At 46.6% G+C, this 21,975-nt stretch overlaps 1 protein-coding gene across 1 annotated transcript in view; it reads left to right on the forward strand.

Moving 5' to 3' along the window:
- ICE1 (interactor of little elongation complex ELL subunit 1) overlaps positions 1-21,975 on the forward strand; it is a 69,898-nt gene that overhangs the window by 40,146 nt on the left and 7,777 nt on the right. Inside the window, exons 19-25 of the mRNA XM_010857146.1 lie at positions 16-1,064; positions 2,301-2,469; positions 7,751-7,911; positions 10,701-10,891; positions 12,709-12,815; positions 19,542-19,640; positions 21,927-21,975. Coding sequence (XP_010855448.1) covers positions 16-1,064; positions 2,301-2,469; positions 7,751-7,911; positions 10,701-10,891; positions 12,709-12,815; positions 19,542-19,640; positions 21,927-21,975 — 1,825 coding nt within the window. The remainder of the gene's footprint in view (positions 1-15; positions 1,065-2,300; positions 2,470-7,750; positions 7,912-10,700; positions 10,892-12,708; positions 12,816-19,541; positions 19,641-21,926) is intronic.

Raw genomic sequence — 21,975 nt, forward strand, 5'->3', positions numbered from 1 at the left:
ACCCCACCCTGGCCCCCGCCGACACGTCCACACCCGCAGACTGCTGCGTGGACACGCTGAGCAAGATCCGGCAGGAGGTGGGGCCCCCGTTGCCCCCGCTGCTGGCCCCCCTGATCGCCACGCCGCCAAGGACGTCCCGCCTGGCATCTCCCCTCATCTCCAGCTCCAGCCCCTCCTCTCCACTGTCCCCGCTCTGCCCAACGTCCCCGTCGTCCGAGCCCCCGGCGCCTCCTGTGACGTCCCCGCTGCCGGAGGAGCCGGGGCCCTGCTCTCCTCTGTGTGCCTCCCCGTCGCCGTCGTCTGCGCCGGCCGGGGACAGGGTCTTGTCGTCCCCGCTGCAGTTCTGCGCAGCAACCCCAAAGCATGCCCTCCCAGTGCCCGGCCGCCTGCCCCCACTTGCACCCGCCCATCCTGCGGTGGCAGCGCCCCCGGAGAACTCTGTGAAGATCCTGGACACCATGTACCCAGAGCTGTCCGCCCGGGCCCGCACCCTCAACATCCTCAAAGGGAACATCCAGCTCACACGTGGCCCTCCGGCGAACCGTAAGGGCCTGCCGGGGCCCGTGGGTGCCCTCGCAGGCTTCCAAGCCATCGCTTCCAGCTCCACCGCCTTTGTGAAGGCAGGGGGCAGCTCTGGCAGTGATGGCAAGCAGGACAAGGTGGGCGGCCTGGGGCCTCCGCAGGACCCGGCTGGGAAACGGACACTATCTGCCAGTGCACCGAGGAGCGCCAAGAGGCTGCGCCTGGACAACGGGTCCCCGGAGCCGGAGCCCACCCCGGAGGGCATGGGCTGCAGCCCCTGGACGGACCTCCCCCAGGCTGCAGCCCCAAGCACAGAGGACAACAGGCATCCTCTCCCGGCCTCGCAGTCCCCCTCCAGCCCTGAAGAAACCGCGGAGTCCCCCGACAGAGCCATCACAGAGGCCCTGAGAAAGATCGGGGAGGCGACCTTTGACCTGTTACCTGTCATCCGGAGTCACGTGTACGTGGGAAACGTCTCCACAAAGCCGGTGATGCGAGACCAGGAGAAGGACGTTGTCTACGAGTTCAGCACCACAAAAAAGGTACGCGGCTCCGCTCAGAGAGCGCTGGGATTGCCCGTCCCCCGACCCAGGCTGCCTGCCACCAGCGAGGGGGGCCCTGAACAGAAGGTCCTGTCCCCAGACACAGGCTGCCTCCTGCCAGCGAGGGGGACCCTGAATAGAAGGTTATTGTCCAGGATGGACAGTCACCCCTATAAGCGTCAGGACCTGTGCTCTATTTCTAGCCAGGGGTTTGTGCATCTGAGAAGCGGGCAGACATTGGAGACTTGGTAGTCTATATTCACTAGATGAGTTAAAATTTTAAAGGGAAAAAAAGGTGCCCGTCAGGACTTAAATCGCACAGTTCCTGTTGGTTCTGGCATGTTTAATGGCTCAAAATGGTTTGCCTCAGAGCATCAGTTGCTCTGTAATAGAGCCCTTTTGTCGGTAGTGTCACATACACATTTGAGAACTTTGAGAGAGGGTTCGTGTGTGGGTCTCCGCCTCGCCCCCCACACTTAACGCAGGTCACCAGTCAAATAGGAGCGCGCCTGGTTTCAAGAGGAGGTGGGGAGAGAAGTGTGTAGTTTGCATACAAGGTTTCTTAGGGCTTTGCTAGGTTATTGTCTTTTCCATGTTCATGTTGATAGTGGCTGGGTGACTTCCAGTGTCCCTGGATTAACATTATTGGTTGTCTGTACATGCCTGGAATCACAGTGGTATACATGTTTATTGTTCATTTCAGAAAGCATAAAGAGCAATGCAGGTAACTTTGGAAGGATGTTTATTTTCACGTGATTGAGTATATCAGGTTATTTAGTACTTCTTTACCTGAGTAAGGAAACTGTTACCCAGTATTCTAAGATCTAAACAGGATAAATGTGTAGAGTGTATTGCAGTTCAGAAAACAAGAATGGCAGTAGAATTAGAGTGGATTTCATACACAGAGATTATTTTAGAAAAAGCCAAAAAATAGCAGCTTGTTGGAGTGGCGATAGTGACGAGCATCAAGAGTTGGACCAGCCGTAGGCCCTGTGCCCTGCTGACCTCTGCTGAACTGCCCGTCTGCTCGCTGGGGGCCCCCTTCTCCGCAGAGCCTCCCGGCTTCCCTGCTGAGGGGTTACTGCAGTGGCAGCTGGCCTCTGTCTTAGACAGTGCCCCTTTTATCTTTCCAGCTTTCCCAAGGACTTGATTTTGTAACTTGTAGCTGTTCCATAGTAGGCTAACGATAAATATGAATGTACATTGCCTTTTTGTTTTTTTTCCCCCCCAATTCAGCATTTAGCAGAGAGCTTGCTTCACTCTATCCTCTCAGAGCTGAAGAGTCAGAAGATGTCCGTGGAGCACAATTACATCCACGCGCTCTGCAGGGTGTACGTGGGGGTCTGCCGGCAGCTGGGTGATCTGGAGAGGGCGCGCCTCTTCTGCTACGGCCTGCTCAAGGAAGGTACTTGTGGGTGGTGGCGGTCTAGCCTCAGAAGCAGGGGCTTGCTCTTTTACCTGCTTACACGTGCCTCTGGATTTCCAGCTGAGTTGCTGCTGTGTGTCTTTTGTGCATCTCCCTGGTTTGCAGTGGGAGGATTTACGTGACTGACGCTTGCCTCGGTCAGCATGTACATCCCTGCTGTGTGTGGGAGGGCCTCTCCCCACTGCCTCTTGGTGGTATTCCTTGTGCAGCTGCTTTGGAGTCAGACGTGGTCGACACAGAGGAGGGAGTCATTGTGACGCAGCAACTGCTCTGCTGTGTTCCTGGCTGGAAATGGCAGAAACTGGTGGAGTCACAGGCTCACGAGCAGTTTCAGGGAGATGTGGGGAGGAGTGCTGCCCTTCGAGTCTTTCCCTTCAGTGCTGTGTCTTCAGTCTGCTGATGGGGAGCAGACGGGCCTCGTTCTTTACATCAGGTCGTCAGGGAAACATTTAAATAGCAACGTGATACGAAATGCAACTGAGTATCGCATCCATCCTATCTAGATCGCAGAGGCTGATGACCTTGTGTCACCACAATGTTTATGGGACTTTTGAATCGGGATGAACCTGCCGCGTGTAGACTTGTGCGTGAGGCTGCTGTGTTGGTTGCCCACTTTGTTTTTCTTTATTTTTTCAGTCACTGACTTATTAGCAAATAATTACAGGGTGTACATAAGTGTGAAGGCTTTGATGGTGACCCGGCCCAGGTATTGGTATGGCCTTGCAGTGGTGCACGCATGACCATGACCTCACGGGAGTACCCAGCAAGTTTCCCGGTGAGGGCGGCAGGGAGGAGAGCCCTGCGGGGCGGCCAGGACCACCTGGGTCTCTGTTTCTTCCTCAGATGCACCCAGCACACTCTCCCTTCCGGATCTTTGTAACCGTTTCTCTTTTGGGAAGTGTTTCTCTCTCCACTAGATGCTGGTCAGACTGTTCCTTTCCCTTTGTTGTCTCTTCTCCGCTAGATCCCGTCAGAGTACCGGTTTTGTTTTTCTTGTTCTGTTACATCCTCTTCCTGGAAAAACGTGTTGTGTGCTCCCACTCAGTGTCTACTGAGTGAACGAGAGGTACAGTGGAAGGTGGCTTTGAGCGAGTCTCAGGCCTGGGACGCTTTCTTTGTCAAAGTGACTTGTGAGCTTTGATGTGAAGACAGAAGCGAGGGAGAGAATTCCAGGCGGAGGGAACAACCTGTAATGTCTTGGGACAAGAGGAAGTGTGACCGGATAAGCAGTTTCCCGAATAACACGTCAAAGTAGCCTAGAGAGTGTATGCTTTGGGTTACTCTCCTTCCAAACACGTTGCAGCATTAGATAAAATAGAACAGAGAAAAATGAAAAAGATATGGCTTCATGCCAAACAGGATACAGATATTTGTGTTGACTGGTATAACCACTTGAAAACACTTAGTTTCTTATAAAATTAAACATTAATTTATCATCGTCATTGTTCAGTTGCTAGGTCATGTCCGACACTCTGGGACCCCATGGGCTTCAGCACACCAGGCTTCCCTGTCCTTGACCATTGCCTGGAGTTGGCTCAAATTCATGTTCATTAAGTTGGTGATGCTATCTAATCATCTTGTCCTCTGTCATCCCCTTCTCCTTTTGCCTTCAGTCTTTTCCAGCATCAGGGTCTTTTCCAGTGAGTCACTTTTTCCCATCAGGTGGCCAAAGAATTGGAACTTGAGCTTTAGCATCAGTCCTTCCATTGAATATTCAGGACTGATTTCCTTTAGGATGGACTGGTTGGATCTCCTTGCAGTCCAAAGGACTCTCAAGAGTCTTCTCCAGCACCACGGTTTGAAAGCATCAATTCTTTGGTGCTCAGCCTTCTTTATGGTCCAGCTCTCACATCCATACATGACTACTGGAAAAAATATAGCTTTGACGATACTAACCTTTGTTGTGTCTGAGTGATGTCTCTGCTTTTTAATACAGTCTAGGTTTGTTAGGAGCAGGTGTCTTTTAATTTCATGGCTACAGTCACCATCTGCACTGATTTTGAAGCCCAAGAAAATAAAGTCTGTCACTGTTTCCACTTTTTCCCCATCTATTTGCCATCAGTGATGGGACCAGATGCCACAATGTTAGTTTTTTGAATGTTGAGTTTTAAGCAAACTTTTTCACTCTCTTTCACCCTCATCAAGAGGCTCTTTAGTTCCTCTTTACTTGCTGCCACTAAAGTGGTATCATATGCATATCTGAGGTTGTTGATATTTCTCCTGGCAGTGTTGACTCCATACTGTGATGAATCCAGATGGGCATTCTGTATGATGTACTCTGCATAGAGTTTAAATAGTCATGGTGACACTATACAGATTTCTCCTACCCCTTTCCCAATTGTGAACCAGTCCATTGTTCCATGTAAGGTTCAAATTGGTGCTTCTTCACCCACATAACATATTTCTCAGGAGGCAGATAAGGTGATCTGATATTCCCATCTCTTAAAGAATTTTCCAGTTTGTTGCAATCCCCATAGTCAAAGGCTTTAGTGTAGTAAGTGAAGCAGAAGTAGATGTTTTTCTGGAATTCCATTTCTCTAGAATCCAGTGAATGTAGACAATTGGATTTGTGTTTCCTCTGCCTTTTTTCAACCCAGCTTGTACCTCTGAAAGTTCACCATTCAGTTCACTTCAGTTCAGTCACTCAGTCATGTCTGACTCTCCCACCCCATGGACTGCAGCACACCAGGCCTCCCTGTCCATCAAGAACTCTTGAGCTTGCTCAAACTCATGTCCATGGAGTCCATCCAACCGTCTCATCCTCTGTCGTCCCCTTTTCCTCCTGCCTTCAATCTTTCCCAGCATCAGGATCTTTTCCAGTGAGTCAGTTCTTTGCATCAGGTGGCCAAATTATTGGAGTTTTCAGCTTCAGCATCCAATCCTTCAATGAATATTCAGGACTGATTTCCTTTTGGATTGACTTGTTTAGACTGGTTGTAAAGCCTAGCTTGAAGGATGTTGAGGGTAATCTTGCTAGCCTGCTAAATGAGCACAGTTGTGTGGTAGTTTGACCGTTGTTTGGCATTGCCCTTCTTTGGGATTGGAATGAAAGCTGATCTTTTCTAGTCCTGTGGCCACTGCTGAGTTTTCCAAATTGGCTGACATATTGAGTACAGCACATCACTTTTTAGGATTTGCAATAGTTCAGCTGGAATTCCATCACCTCCACTAGCTTTGTTAGTAGTAATGCTTCCTAAGGCCCACTTGACTTCACGCTCCAGGATGTCTGGTTCTAGGTCAGTGACCACACCATCGTGGTTATCCAGGTCATTAAGATCTTTTTGTAGAGTTCCTCTGCGTATTCTGTCCACCTTGTCTTAATCTCTTTTGCTTCTGTGAGGTCCTTACCGTTTCTGTTCTTTATTGTACCCATCCTTGCATGAAATGTTGGTATCTCTAATATTTTTGAAGAGATCTCTAGTCTTTCCCATTCTGTTGTTTTCCTCTTCTTCTTTGCATTGTTTGTTAAAGATGACCTCTTTATCTCTCCTTGCTGTTCTCTGGAAGTCTGTATTCAGTTGAGTATATTTTTCCCTTTTGTCCTCTGCCTTTCTCTTCTCCTCTTTACTTAGCTGTTTGTAAAGCTTCCTCAGGCAACCCCTTTGCCTTCTTGCATTTCTTTCTTTCCCTTTGGGATGGTTTTGGTCACCGCCTCCTGTACAGTGTTCCAAACCGCCTTCTGTAGTTCTTCAGGCACTCCTGTCTACCAGATCTAATCTCTTGCATCTGTTTGTCACCGCTACTATATAATCATAAGGGATTTGATTTAGATCATACCTGAATGGCCTGCTGGTTTTCCCTGCTGTCTTCAATTTGATCCTGAATTTTGCAATATAAAGCTGATGGTCTGAGCCACAGTCATTTTCAGGTCTTGTTTTTGCTGACCATATAGAATTTCTCCATCTTTGGCTGCAATATAATCAATCTGATTTCGGTGTCGACCATCTGGTGATGTCCATGTGTAGAGTCACCTCTTATGTTGTTGGAAGAGGGTGTTTGCTCTGACCAATGCTTTCTCTTGGCAAAACTCTATTAGCCTTTGTGCTCCTTCATTTTGTACTCCAAGGCCAAACTTGCCTGTTACTCCAGGTATCTCTTGACTTCCTACTTTTTCATTCCAATCCCCTGTGATGGAAAGGACATCTTCTTTGGTGTTAGTTCTAGAAGGTCTCGTAGGTCATCATAGAACCGTTCAACTTCAGTTTCTTTGGCATTAGTGGTTGGGGCATAGACTTGGATTACTACGATGTTGAATGGTTTGCCTTAGAAATGAACTGAGATCGTTCTGTAGTTTTTGAGATTGCACCAAAGTACTGCATTTCGGATTCTTGTTGACTCTGAGAGCTGCTCCATTTCTTCTAAGGGATTCTTGCCCACAGAAGTAGATATAATGGTTATCTGAGTTGAATTTCCCCATTCTGGTACATCTTTGTTCATTGATTCCTAAGATGTCCATGTTCAGTCTTGCCATCTCCTGTTAAACATGTCCAATTTACTTTGATTCATGGACCTAACACTCCAGGTTCCTATGCAATATCGTTCTTTACAGCATCGGACTTTCCTTTCACCACCAGACGCTTCCGCAGCTGAGCGCCATTTCTGCTGGCCCAGCCCCTTCATCCTTTCTGGAACTATCAGTAATTACCCTTCACTTTTCCCCAGTAGCATATTGGACACCTTCTGACCTAGGGGACTCATCTTCCGGTGTCATATCTTTGTGCTTTTTCATACTGGTTACGGGACTCTCGTGGTAAGAATACTGGAGTGGATTGCCCTTCCTTTGTCCAGTGGACCGTGGTTTGTCCATAGTCTACATTATGACCCATCCATCTTGGTGGCCCTGCACCCTCGCCACAACGAGGCTGTGATCCATCAAGGGGATGGCCTGAAAGGACACTCATCTAGTAGCAGGGTTCTGGGTGCGGACTCTTGAGACAAGGCGTCTGCTTTCTCTGCTTGTTTTAGAGTTTATTGCTCTTCTCTATAGTGGTGTATACTTATGTTGGGTTTCAAATTTGATTAAAGAAACTATGCCGAAGGGTAAAGTTGGCTGGAGGCTGGGGGAGAGGACAGGAGGGGCAGGCGGGAGGGACAGAGTGGATTTGAGGCAGCTGGGGCTGCGGCCTCATGGGGGCCACCTCTTCTTCAGGTGTAAGCGGCCTTGCTGCGCACACGTGGCATTGTTTAAATATGTTCTTGCTTTGTAATTTACTCACTTAATCAGACATGAAGGTTTATTATCTTGTTTTCTTTCTCATAGATTTTCCAGAGTCTGAGAAATTGACTTTGTTCATTGCAAACATGTGGCATGATGTGTTTATCTCTCAGTCGGTGATTAATAAGGCGATGCAGTTGGTAGCCAGGCAGCGCGCCAAGGGAGAAGTTCTGAACTGTTTGCGTGCCTTCCTCAATTGGGAGAAGGTGAGGTTTCTTTTTATTTTGTGCAATAATGTACACATAGACCTTATATAAATGTTTTATTTGGTTTTGTGTTCGTGAGCATTTTAGAGCTATTATTCTTCATATTAGATCCTTCAGAATACCATTTTAGTCTAAGCTTGTGCATTTTGTTCATTAAGTATGTCCACTGAGCAGAGTTTATCTTGGGTACTAATTTGCCGCTGGTGAAATCCATACGCGTGCTTAACATATGTAGGGGCCCCGAGAAGATGCAGACCGCTGCTTCTACACGTGGTACTTAGGTGAGAAAATTGAGATCCCAACTCCTTCCTTTGATGATTTTTCTGAATGTAATCTGTGTTCTTCTTCCCAATTGATGAAATTTGTAGTTTTTGGAGTATTATGTGCTTTCTTTTATTTTCTTTAGTGACTGATGTGCTAATATAATATGTAGATTGGTGTTCTTTTCATAGATTTTCTCTAATGAGAATCCCTGGGTGCTGAATTGATAGTGATACACTATAAGAAGAGGTATTGAAGAGGCACTGAAGTCAGTGACAGGTTGATTTTCACTCTGTTCTGCCTTTTTTAGGACGGTATTACTGACCTTTTTAGAAGGAGGCTGGCTCACGCCTGTGGACGGTGCTTGTGTGCCATCATGCTTTCCTTTTCAGCGCTTTCTGGTGTTACTGTCAACTAGACTTCAGTTTCCTTAGAAAAGGGAAGGGCTTGGTGGATAAAAAGTTAGGGAAGTCTTAAACAGCGGGTCTGCAGTCAGCCCTCCATCAGCCCACTTCCACAGTCTAGAGTGTGTTGTGTGAGGTCCCATCTGATTGTGCTCCCTTGGCGGCTAGCAGAGCCCTCCGGGGTGCGTCCCGCCCTCTGTGGTTACCTGTGCACCCTCCCCTGCTGAATCCTCCCGCTTGTGCCCTGGGGGTCTCCTCCTCCAGCCTTCAGGGTGAAGCTAGATAGGATAGGGTGGTAAAAGCCATGATTAACGAAGAAGGGAGAATTTTAATAAGTGTATTTTATTTGTATCATATCAAATAAAAATATAAACTCAAAGTTATTTAAAAAAGAGAGAGAAATACCTGGGGGGGAAATACCATTATAGTCTAAGACGTCCATATTCTCTTACAGAACTCCACAGGTGTGATACTCAAAAGTAAGTAGAGAGATAGCACAATCAACAACAAAAAAGTAAACTGGATGAAGGCTATTTTTCGTGTCTGTGACATTTGCAAAAGCAGTCATAGATTTGGCCACACAAGAACCTTAATTTTTAAAAAGTAAATATTCTACACTCAAAATTGTCTGGTAATGATTTGGTAAAATTAGACATAAATGATTTAAAAATTGTATAAAAATTTCCCAGAGATTGAGATGCACAGTCTCTGGACGGTCTGTGAACAAACAGAAACTCAAAGTAAAATCGCAGTATCTGGAACCCTGCATTAGCAGAGACCTCTCGTTTTTGGAAGACTCACACTCACTGCAGTAGTTTAAATGTCTTCAGTATTAAACACAGAAACAAAGTTCTTTGATAACCATCTTGAAAATTAAAAATTTGAGAAGGAATCTAGGGAAGAAAGAATGTGATAAAGGAACAGTAATAAAGTTGAGAATGAAAAAAAAACCACTGCCTTTAAAAAAATGCTAATAAAACAGATAACTCAGTTCAGATGACTATAAAAAGAGCAAAGCAAAAAATATTCAAGATTTCAGGATGAGAGGAGTTGTGAGTAGAGACAGAGGGTGAAAAATGAGAAGATTGCTGCCTGCAGCGCCACAGAGGCAGCCCTAGACCCAGGCGGCCGCTTAGCGGTATACACATGTCACAGTTGGCTTCAGGGTCGAACACTGCAGTAAGCCAGTTTTCAGTTACAAAAGGCTGAAAAGATAATTGGAAACTTAGTATACAAGAAGGGTGTATAGATGTCACCCGAACATTAAATCTTATCTTTAAAGAACCAATTAATTCCAGTCTTTTTCAGGCATCAGAGATTGAAAGCTCCTTGTTCAGTTTAAATCACAAAACCCAATAAAAAAAAAAAAAAAACTGAAGAAAGAGAAGAACATTATAAATCCACGGCTGGGTGTGAACCTAAGGGAATTCAAGTTTATGTCCACAAAAAGGCTTCTACAGAAATGTCCAAAGCAGCGTTATTAACTGTAGCCTAAAACTGTAAGTGACCCACACGTCTTCAGTAGGTGAAAGGACAAACCGTGGTGTATCCGTGCTTTGGTGTATCCAGACCGTGGTGTGACCCTGCTCAGCAGCGAGAGGCAAGCTGAAAGTCTCTCTGCACTCAGAACGTGGAAAGACACCCGGACAGCGCACAGCTGTAAAAGGAGGCAGACGAAAGACTCTAGTGCAGCAGTCTTGTTCAGTTTTTTTAATTTCTGGAAAAAGCAGGTTGATACATACGGTCAGAGAGATGGCCAAATGAGTTTATTAAAGAACTTTTTAAATATTAAAAACTTTTTTTATTTGTAACTTTAATTCTCTGATTTGAGTTAATGAAACTTGGCATTCCTATGTGGATTGCGGAGTCTTTTCTAGCCTGGCTGGCTTCTGCATTGTGCCTGGAGCTTTTTATCTGGCCTCTCTGCCGCTATTGCATAATCATTTAGGACAGGTGCTATGCCTAGGTAAACACAGTTCCCTCTTCAAAATCCAGCTTTCAAAGGGTGTCTTTTAAAGTTACATGATGATTCATCTGATGCTCGTTACGTGCTTTAAGATCACCCATAGAAGATGCATTGCATTTGAAATTCTAAATTCCCTTTTTTTCCCCTTTATTTGCCAGAATGCACCTGTAGATGTTGGCTTCATGGTTTCTAAGCTGCTTTTGACCATACAGTTATGTCCAAAAACAGAATTTCAGCCCAGTGTGAGGTTTGGGGAAGACCTGAGTGACAGCACTTGGGAGTACGTATGTGCCATCGACCTGCTCTGCTGCCATCAGAAGTGGGTCTGGACGCACGACAACATCATCAGGTACGGCTGCTTTCCTGACTCAGGCTGGACTATTTGTATTGTCAAGCAGTCCTTTCAGCGATTGCCGAGTTGTGGTTTGAATCATTTTTGCTTTTAAGGCAGCTGAACTGTTTAGAACGCACATTTTGATTTGGATAGGAATTAATAAAACTGCTCGTAAAATGCCAGTGTAGCTGTGACATCCCCTCGCTTTTTTTTTTACAGTACCTTTCACTACTTTTCATTGTATTCTCTCATTACTGTCTCTCTCCCAATGGGAAATGAGTCTCATGAGTGGGGGGCCTTTGGTCCCCTGGCCTCCCCAGCACGTGGAGACCTGTGCCTACACAAGCGAGGCGCTCAGCGAGTGCGTGTAGGTGGAGTGCCGTGATCACTGTCTTAACGTTCAGGTGCTATGGAAGGGCCATAGGAACAAGGCTGTTCAGGATTCTACATTGGCGGCTCTTCTCACTGGGGTTGCAGGAGAGAACAGAGTCTGATACGCTCAGGCATCTGTTTTGCGTAATGAGCTAACTTTTCTCTGTGCATCAACTATGCAGCATATTTGGAGAATGGAAAAATAGTCAAGTATTTATAATTGTTCCATGGTTAAATATAACCTTAATTTTCTTACAACCCTGACTGAGAAAGGCTGGTTTAAAGGGGCTTATGACATTGAAAAGGAGTCCCCAAAGGATTGATAGCATGTATCTTGATATCCTGTGGAAACTTGTTCTTGTTTTCTCCTAATACTGGAAAAAGATGATACATCTAAATGTCAAGCAACAGATCACTAATTCTGGGATGTCTGTATAATGAGGTACAGCCATTGTAGAATTCAGAGCCGTACTACATAGATCTGTATGTGTTGAGATGAAAGTTGTTTTGTAGTCTGTTACTAAGAAAGTGCCAGGGCCATCTGTTCCGTGCTGTGTGATGACAAGTGAGAGGCCACCCCCGGTCCCCTCTTCCTAGGAGCTGGGGGCAGGGCCCTCCTCCCAGGGAAAGGTGAGACCACTGCGGGCGGTGCCAGGGAGAGGCGCTTCATCCAGGGTTCCCCACTAGTGGAGTGGACAGAGGGGCGAATAGCAGGATCTCTGCCTAAGCTACTTGTGACCCTGATTCCTGAGCTCTGTGGTCACTCTGTCCGTGTTTTTTATATAAATGTAGGCATAGACGTGTGTGGAAGGCAAAGCCCCAAAATAAAAGAATGATAGTTACCTGACAGTGTGTTATTTGGGGTGCTTTTAATTTTCATTTTCCTTTCATTTGTCTGTATTAAACTTTTCTAATGTTATAAATGCTATGTAAGAAGTTAATACATTTTTGAAACGAGAAAGCAAAGAGAAATTGCCACTGATCAGTAGAAAGTTTCTTTAATCCCTGTTAACTGTGGTTCATTTCCTCTGGTTTAGTTCTTTTTATGAAATACAGCCTGTCCTTGTTCCTAACTGGGAAACAAGGCTTCTAGAACACAGGTCCTCCTGATGTCTAGATGGTCCACATAAAAATCCAGACTCTGCTGCTTCCAGTTCTGCAGCTTGGGGACGATACTGGGTACTTTGCCTTGTGAAAAGGGTTTACACAGAATAAAGATGCCAGCACGGGTGTTTGCAGCTTTTTTAAAGCCACTTTGCGCACTGAGATCCTGAATAGTTGGAGAGTCTCAGTTTTCAGAGTCTGTTCTATTGTTAGCCAAAAATGCTACATCTTTAGAAGTTCCTCTTCTTCAGGGATTGTCACTTATGCACCATTTTTAGATAGGTTCTTAATATTTGAGCCATGGTGGGCATGCATACTTACATACATACATGTCTATATTTGTTTTTATTTTGCAGCAAGGAGCTGTGGCCTGTAATGGATAAGTGGATAAAGTATAGGAAAGGACATGCGAACGTCGCCTACACTCCCGATATCATCGTAGCGTCAGTACTGAGGCTCATCGGTGAGCTGTCTCTTGTACTGAATTTGTTCTTGTTATTGATGCTATCTTGGTGGGAGAGTACGTGTGGAATAATGATAAATGTTGACTGAAACTTCACTATGACTGACCTTATAGCCATTAGAGTAGGTACTTTTGCACTAAATTAATTTTCATTACTCATTCTCTTTATAAGTTGACATTTTATTCAACTTTGTCAGAGAGTCAAGCTTTTTCTTGTTAGTACATTTTATTTATAATTGAACTCTTGATTCTCAGATACTAATTTTAATATACAGACAGATATACACATATACATAGCAGGATACATAAATTGCTATAAGTTGTAGTCTAATTTGATTTATAAAATAAGTGTATCTTCCCTACTTTCACCCTTTTTTTTGGAACTTGCTCAGTAAGGATGACGATGTGCTTCCATGATTGGAACTAGTTTTATTTTGTTTCTACAATTCTAAGCTGAATATACACAAATTAAATCATTGCTTAAAAATATTTTAAATGAAACATCGTTTTTAATCTCAGGTCTAAAGAGGACCTCAGTAACGCTTTAGTTCTGCTGCTTCCTTTGCACCTTACAAGTCTTTATTTTTCACTTTGACTTATTTTCTTCCTTTTTATGCCACATCTCTGACAAACTGCTCTCCATTCCTTATGTTATTTCATTATCATTGATACAATATATTCATTATTAGAAGGCTGTCTTTACTATGAACTGACTCTCTGCCATGTATTCATCTCCTGGGAGCAAACAAAACTGGGTTCACCCAATTGCTGTGTCAGGGCCCTTCAGGTCGTTGAAGGTAGTTATCATGACTATACAGACATCTTGGAGTGTGAAGTCACGTGGGCCTTACGAAACATCACTGTGAACAAAGCTAGTGGAGGTCATGGAATTCCAGTTGAGCTATTTCAAATCCTAAAAGATGATGCTGTTAAAGTGCTGCACTCAATATGTCAGCAAATTTGGAGAACTCAGCAGTGGCTACAGGACTGGAAAAAGTCAGTTTTCATTCCAATCCCAAAGAAAGGCAATGCCAAAGAATGTACAAACTACCACACAATTGCACTCATTTCACACGCTAGCAAAATAATGCTCAAAATTCTCCAAGCTAGGCTTCAATAGTACGTGAACCGAGAATTTCCAGATGGTCAGGCTGGACTTAGAAAAGACAGAAGAACCAGGGATCAAATTGCCAACATTTTTGGATCGTAGAAAAAGCAAGAGAAAAAACATCTACTTCTGCTTCATTGACTATACTAAATCCTTTGACTGTGTGGATCACAACAAACTGAAAAATTATTGAAGAGATGGGAATACCAGATCACCTTAACCTGCCTCCTGAGATATCTGTATGCAGGTCAAGAAGCACCAGTTAGAACTGGTCATGGAACAACAGACTGGTTCCAAATAGGAAAAGGAGTAAATCAAGGCTGTATATTGTCACCCTGCTTATTTAACTTATATGCAGAGTACATAATGCAAAATACTGGGCTAGATGAAGCACAAGCTGGAATCAAGATTGCAGGGAGAAATATCAATAAATAACCTCAGATATGCAGCAGAGAAGGCAATGGCACCCCACGCCAGTGCTCTTGCCTGGAAAATCCCATGGGCAAAGGAGCTTGGTAGGCTGCAGTCGATGGGGTTGCTGAGAGTTGGACACGACTGAGTGACTTCACTTTCACTTTTCACTTTCATGCACTGGAGAAGGAAATGGCAACCCACTCTAGTATTCTTGCCTGGAGAAGCCCAGGGACGGAGGAGCCTGGTGGGCTGCCGTCTATGGGGTTGCACAGAGTCGAACACGACTGAAGCAACTTAGCAGCAGCAGCAGCAGATACACAGATGATACCACCCTATGGCAGAAAGTGAAGAGGAACTAAAGAGACTCTTGATGAAGGTGAAAGAGGAGAGTAAAAAAGTTGGCTTAAAACATTCAAAAAACTAAGATCATGGCATCGGGTCTCATCACTTCATGGCAAATAGATGGAGAAACAGTGGAAACAGTGACAGATTTATTTTCCTGGTCTCCAAAGTCCCTGCAGATGGTGACTACAGCCATGAAATTAAAAGACTCTTGCTCCTTGGAAGAAAAGCTATAACCAGCCTAGACAGCATATTAAAAAGCAGAGACATTACATTGCCGACAAAGGTCTGTCTAGTCAAGGATATGGTTTTTCCAGTGGTCATGTATGGATGTGAGAGTCGGTCTGTGAAGAAAGCTGAGCACGGAAGAATTGATGCTTTTGAACTGTGGTGTTGGAGACGACTCTTGAGAGTTCCTTGGACTGCACTGAGATCCAACCAGTAAATCCTAAAGGGAGTCAGTCCTGAATATTCTTTGGAAGGATTGATGCTGAAGCTGAAGCTCCAATACTTTGGCCACCTGATGTGAAGAACTGACTCATTGGAAAAGACCCTGATGCTGGAAAAGATTGAAGGCAGGAGGAGAAGGGGACGACAGAGGAGGAAACGGCTGGATGGCATTACTGGTTCAATGGACATGAGTTTGGACAAGCTCAGTTTTGGTGAAGGACAGGGAGGCCTGGCGTGCTGCAGTCCATGGGGTCACAAAGAGTTGAAGAAGTCTCATTCTCTGTATCTTTGGCATTTAATTAAAACTCAAAGATAATACCATTTGAAATGAGGTTTAAGAATTTTTAAGTCATGTAAATCAGTCTTGTAAGTGGATCACAGTAAGAAATATAATAGCTCCGACTGATTTTGTTGCTGTGTCTGCTAACATGCGCTGTGCATATTCACCTGCAAACATAGGAACGTTGTAAATGAATATATAAGCTGAGTCCTGACAACAGCCTGGTTTCAACATGGACATCTACTAATTTTCACTGGAGATAACCCAACATACACTTGGAGTTGAGATTCCAAATAGGAAAGCATGGAGGTGTGGGAGTGGAGATGGCTTCTTAGGGCACGGCTCTCCTGAGCTTGTGAGATCAGTGTCCCAGGCGGGGCCACCAGAACACGGACAGGCCAGTAGCTGCGTTTCTAGCCGTCACATGACGGCATCAGTGTGTCTGGAAACCCTGGTTGCAGTAGCAGCTTCTCTTACGGATTCAAGAAGAATTATTCATACCTCTTGAGAATTCTCCTCCGTGCCTAGAGAATCCCATGCACAGAGGAGGCTGGCGGACTATAGTCCTTGGGGTTAAAGAGTTGGACATGACTGAGCAACTAACACTTGAGAAGATAGTTCATAAGATTTGATGATATATTAGAGTAATATATGTACATTTATATAATTAAAAGTGACGTATAATGCAATTGTGTATCTTATAGGAATAATTCATGTCCGTCTCTTTGTGACCCCATGGACTGTAGCCAACCCGGCTCCTCTGTCCATGCAAGAATACTCTCTCCAGGCAAGAATACTGGGGTGGGTTGACATGCCCTGCTCCAGGGGATCTTCCAAACCCAGGGATCGAACCCCGGTCTCCCACACTGCAGGTAGATTCTTTACTGTCTGAGCACAGGGAAGCCCAGAAGAGTAATTAATAATGTATAATTAATATGTAGTTAACAGTACTGTATAATAAAACGATAACGTAGAAGTAAATGTAGTTCAAAGGGAGGGTAATGAGGAAGCAAGTGTCATGTGGAAAATAAGAGAGTCCAGCCTACCTGCGAACACTGTGAACGCTGCGTGTCTCAGGAGGACCAGCGCAGGTAGAGCTCACGTGCCTGAAAGGCTGGTGTGCAGAGGGCAGGGGGCCGCCGGGCCGTTCCAGGAGGACCTCAGTGAGCTTCGCTCGGTGTCTGTTGGCACTGAAGGCTCTCCTGACCCCCGTGCACAGCGGGTGCTGGGGGCTTCCTTAGCTTGGGGGCTGGGGCTGGGCACCGGTGAGGCCCAGTCTGGGGATGGGGCGGAATCCTGCGAGAGCTTGAGGGCGGGACAGGTGCTGTCCTTCCCGTGCACTCATCTCTGGTGGAGTTTGAGCCGTTTCTTGAGAAGAAAGCATTGGAGAAGCATCTTAACAGTTTCTGAAGCTGACATTTACTAAAGAATTTACCGAATAATTAAGTTGGTTAGTATGACTTCATAATAATAAATGAAGTCACACAGCAGGCGTTCATGAAACAGGAATCGTCTGTATTCTTAACTCTAAATGTGTAAATCCCAGTGGGTTTTCTGCTCCTTGGGAAATAAAGCAGGATGATCCAGAGCCATCGGTGCAGGGTTGGGGTGTAAACACCACCGTGAGCACACGCCGTGGGCATGCCTGGTTATTAACCTGCCTGAATGCCAGTGGAGCCCAGGGCTCTGGAGGACCAGAGAGCCTGGCAGAGCTGGGGTGTGGGGAGAGGTGAGCGCGTCTGAGGTCCTGAGTCGAAAGGGAGTGGAGCAAGGCTGGAAGTCGGCCTCCACTGGACACAGGGGCGTATAGAGCCACGTGATACCACTTGCTGCCCCCAGAGTGTTCTGACTCTTAAACGGCCTGGCTGGGGTCAGCGGAGCCCCGAGCTCAGACGGCCCTGTTCCTCCTGCCAGGGTTGCACGTTTCCTGCAGTAGGCAGTCCCGCTTGATTTCTGTCCGGGGTCTCGCCACGTCGTTCAGCTTTTCTGTGGAACTGTCTTAACGAATGCATCCTTTCCTTACCATACCTGCGTATAAAACCGTGACAGAGAGCCCTGGGTGACTCTCCAGCTCTGAGCCCTGCCCTTTAGACTAGGCCACATTCCCTGTGACCGTCAGCTCTCCTCAGGCCTCCCTGAGTGTGGAAAATGTTGTCTTTGATCTGAGATCACCTCCATGTTTCTTACTTGAATTTCATTGTGGCCTAGTTGCCTTGGACTCACCCACATTCCTTCCGTGGGGGTACTTTTCTTCCTATCTCTTAGTAGATTTGTCCATCGTCTTTGTCAGGTCATCATATGTGCAAGTGTTAAGTCCTAAACCATATACCTCAGACTCATGAGTTCCTCTCACTGTATCTCTGATTTACTCTGATAGATAGCTTCTAAAACCCAATTCATTAAGCATCTTTAATTAAAAGAAAAGGATCCAATATAATGCAGTCAGGTGTTATCTGGTGGTGATGGTGTAGTTGCTCAGTCGTGGTCAACTCTTTGCGACCCCATAGACGGTAGCCCACAAGGCTCCTCTGTCCATGGGATTCTCCAGACAAGAACACTGGATCGGGTTGCCGTTCTTTTCTTCAGGGAGTTTTCCCAACCCAGGGATTGAACCCACATTTCCTGCATTGGCAGGCGGATTCTTTACCACTGAGCCACCAGGGAAGCCAATGTGTTTCCTGGGGACACAGCCACATGGTCCCACAGCTGTGGAGGCATGCACCCTACCCCTTTCTCTGCTGTGAGTCGTGCACCGAACACTCCTCATAGATGGCCTCAGAGGACAGGGCTGGGGACGGGCGCTTAGCACTTTGACCTCATGCAAGGAGGTATTTAAGAGTGACGGTGCCTTGACCTTTCTCATCTCTGAAGTCCGTTACTTTTCAGCCTCAGTGAAAGACTGCCTGAGACATGATCCAGATGTTTACAGTTTCACCCCGGGTTAGGCCTTATCCGGGGAGTCCCTGGTAGAAGGAATTTCCTGGAGGGCTGTGTCTGTCGCAGTGCTCAGGGTGCATGTGACCAGCACTGCGAGCCCCTACAGGGGATACAGAGTGACAGAGCTCCTGTGGTACCCCGTGCCTCAGTTTCTCCGTGTCTAACACAGAGGGGCAAGTAGACTGGTTCACGTACAAGCCTGCGGGCTGTCTGTAGTACTGAGAAAGCAGGTGGGCACAGCGGTGCCCGCGCAGGGTAACGTAGCCACAAGAGCGCGGGAAGGGGCCCTGGGCCCAGCGACATCCAGGGCTCGCCCAAGAACCCCCTCCCGTGCACCAGAACCCCCTCCCGTGCACCAGAACCCCCTCCCGTGCAAGGGGTCAGGCCATGCAGCCTGGCCCTGGGGGAGGGAGGTGTCCCGCTCTGGAGCAGGCTGGTGCCCCCAGTTGAGTCACGGCCCAGCGAGGAGCATTGTCCTGGTGAGACCCCCAAAGAGCTGTTGTCAGCCCAGGTTTTGTGTGTCAGTGACTGTAGTTGAAATTAGAACTCATGCTCAGACTTTAAAAAAATTCTGGTTATTCATTGGAAATTAATAAAGTGATACTAGTAGTTGTAAATGGCATTTTTAATGAAAAACAGCTGTTTCCAAACAAAAATAGAATGGAACCGTATCTTGTCGAGAGCCTCTTCACTGTCTGGTTTCCCATAGCTGCTTTGCGTTCTCTTGTGGCTGTACGTTATTTTGGTTGAGGTATTTGGAAAAAATCCGGTCTCGTACAGATCTGTAGTTGATGAGAGGAGTACTTTAATAGCCTGTTGGAGTAATTGTGGGTGTACTTCTTTGACACTGGGCTTTCTGGTGGCTCGGCGGTAAAGACCCCACCTGCAATGCAGGAGACCCGGGTTCCATCCCTGGGTTAGGAAGACCCCCTGGAGAAGGGAATGGCAGCCCACTCCAGTGTTCTTGCCTCAAGAAGCCCATGGACAGAGGAACCTGGCGGGCTACAGTCCATGGGGTCTCAAAAGAGTCAGACACGACTAAGCGACTAAACCAACAGCAGCAGCAACCACCCGGTTTCAGATCCTGAAGCTCAGTGCACATAATGTTGAACAAAAGAAAACATAAGTTTTAAATTCTTATGAAAAGTTAGCATTTAACCGAAGGTTGTTTACCGTTTTTTTTTTTCCCCTCTAGGTCGTTTAGGTCAGTTGGGTTTGAAGGAAGGGTTCCCGTCTGCGGTGAAGAACATTAGTACGGTGATTGGTATGTTTATCCAGCATGCCCAGGATGAAGGTACAGCTTCTGTCTATCACGCTTACTTTCAGATCATTTGCATTCCTCTCATCCAGTCTCTCTCGTGTTCTTAACCATGTGCCGTGCTCTGCGCGTCTCCCACTGCTCGGGCATGAGTTTGACGAAGCCAGACTCTGCCCGTGCTCTCAGCACCGGGATTAGAACCTGTGTGGGTTTCCTGCAGTTTGCGTGTTCGCCGCTCATGCCCTTGGGCAGTGAACCCCTAAGGAGGAAGGGACTCTTTCTGACCTGGTGCTGGCATTCTGTCTCAGCAGCCGTCGGCTCTGGCTTCATGCCGCCCCGTGACCCCCACTGCCCCCACGTGCCCGGCTGAAGGTGTGTCCTGATGATAAGTGGGGTCACCCGTGTGAAGCAGCAGCTCCACTGCGGCCTGGGTGTCCGTCCAGAGCACCCGGGATAGCTCGGAGACTGGAAACCTCTGAGCCAGTCTTCACGCTCCCTAATTCCTTTAATGTGCATACCGCAGAGCATGTAATTTTATAGTCTTATTTGGGAAGAGCTTAAAACTCAAAAAGTGACCCTTTGAAGCAGTGAGTCCCTCTCGTTTTTATTTGAATACTGTGCCATCAAGGGGTGATGCCACTTCCATCAGGATTCCATCAGGAGCGCACAGTGACATCTGAAATCTGTGTCCCAGATGAGCTTAACCTCTAGATTGTCCTCTTTCAGGGTGAGGCTCGGCAGGTTGAGCTGCTGAGAACTTCTCTTTGATCTGCTGAGATAATGCCCGTGAGAGTGTTCCCTTCGCGCTAGATGGTGCTCCCCTCCCATCTGGACCATGTTCCCCTCCCGTCTGGACCGTGTTCCCTTCCCATCTAGACGGGGTGTTGTCATCTTAGAGTTGCTGGAGAGTGGCTGAGGGACTGTCCCCAGAGCCGCCAGCTCAGACATTTCCTAGCAGAAGGAGGCTCGAGGGGACTCCCTCGGGCCTGCCGCCAGTGGAGCACGGGGTCCCTGGACAGCCCTCCCAGGTGGCGCTGACTGCATTATGCTCAGGAAGCTGACGCCCCAGGAGAAACCTCGAGCTGGATAGTGCTGCCAGCTCACAGCCAGGCCTGAGGCCAGAGCCACAGCCGTGCACGCACTCCTGCTCATCACAGTGGCTTTCACACCCTGTGTGACTCCTCTGTTAGGCCTTTTGTTTTAGTCTTGTGTCCCCTTCTCAACGGGAAAGTGACTCTTAAGCTGGTGCAGCGCTACCTGCACCCGCAGCATCACCATCTGAACCTGTGGGTTTTGTGATGTTTATTTGTAAACACTTGTTGTTTGCCGTGTTGAACACACTGCATCACTAACAGTGTATAGTTAATAAGTTTAAAGAAATGACTCCTAAATTTCTTAAACTAAATAATTTAAGTGAATTTAACTAAAATTGGAAAAGGAAATGGCAACCCACTCCAGTATCCTTGCCTGGAGAATCGCATGGACAGAGGAGCCCGGCAGACTACCGTCCATGGGGTCACAGGAGTCGGGAACAACTTAGCGACTAAAATTGAACTAAATTAAACTTTAATTAAATAACTCCTAAATAAACGCAGGCTAAATGAGAACTCTTACATACCATAATCTAAGCTAGCTCTAGCCTACAGTTAAATGCCGTGTCTGTGATCGTGCACTGTGCTCTAGTGTGTAAGAGCGTTTGCTGTACTATATTGGGCTTTGGCTGGTGGCTCAGACAGTAAAGAGCATGCAGACAAAGCAGGAGATCCAGGTTTGATCCCTGGGTCGGGAAGATCCCCTGAAGATCATACTAAAGAAGATCAAACTAAAAACTAAAAACTACGACCTAAAAAGAAGGTCATACTAAAAACCAGTTTCTCATTTGCTCTCATTTCATTATGTTTTTCCTCTCCAAAGTCCATGTGTCAGTACTCGCAGTGGGTATAATGGAGTCGTTTATTTGACGGATGCTTTGGGATCCACATTCTATCGAACCTTAAGTGCCAGTGTGGTCCTTCCGGAGCTGCCACTGGAGAGCTCGCTGCGGTCCGGAGGAGGGGCACTCCTTGTGTGCCCTCTGCTCCGCACACCCTCCCGGGGTGCCAGCATCACCAGGGGCCTGTCGAGACTGGGCTCCGTTTTGCTTCTTCCATTCCTAGGAGGACTTAAATGAGCTTTTTTTTCATTGTCGGTTTTGTTTTTGTTATTATTAGTTTTCATTGCTGGCAGAAAGTAAATGAATAGTGATTCACTAGATTAACAACATTAAGATTGTGAATAGCAGAGCTTTTCTCATGTGATGACTGATATGGAAATGCTTTTCAGATATCCCGTGGGGGGTCCAGCTGGCCGCCGTGTATGCCTTGTGCGACCT

The sequence above is a fragment of the Bison bison genome, unplaced genomic scaffold, assembly GCF_000754665.1.
Source record: "Bison bison bison isolate TAMUID 2011002044 unplaced genomic scaffold, Bison_UMD1.0 scf7180017864377, whole genome shotgun sequence".
In the NCBI taxonomy this organism is placed as follows: Eukaryota; Metazoa; Chordata; class Mammalia; order Artiodactyla; family Bovidae; genus Bison; species Bison bison.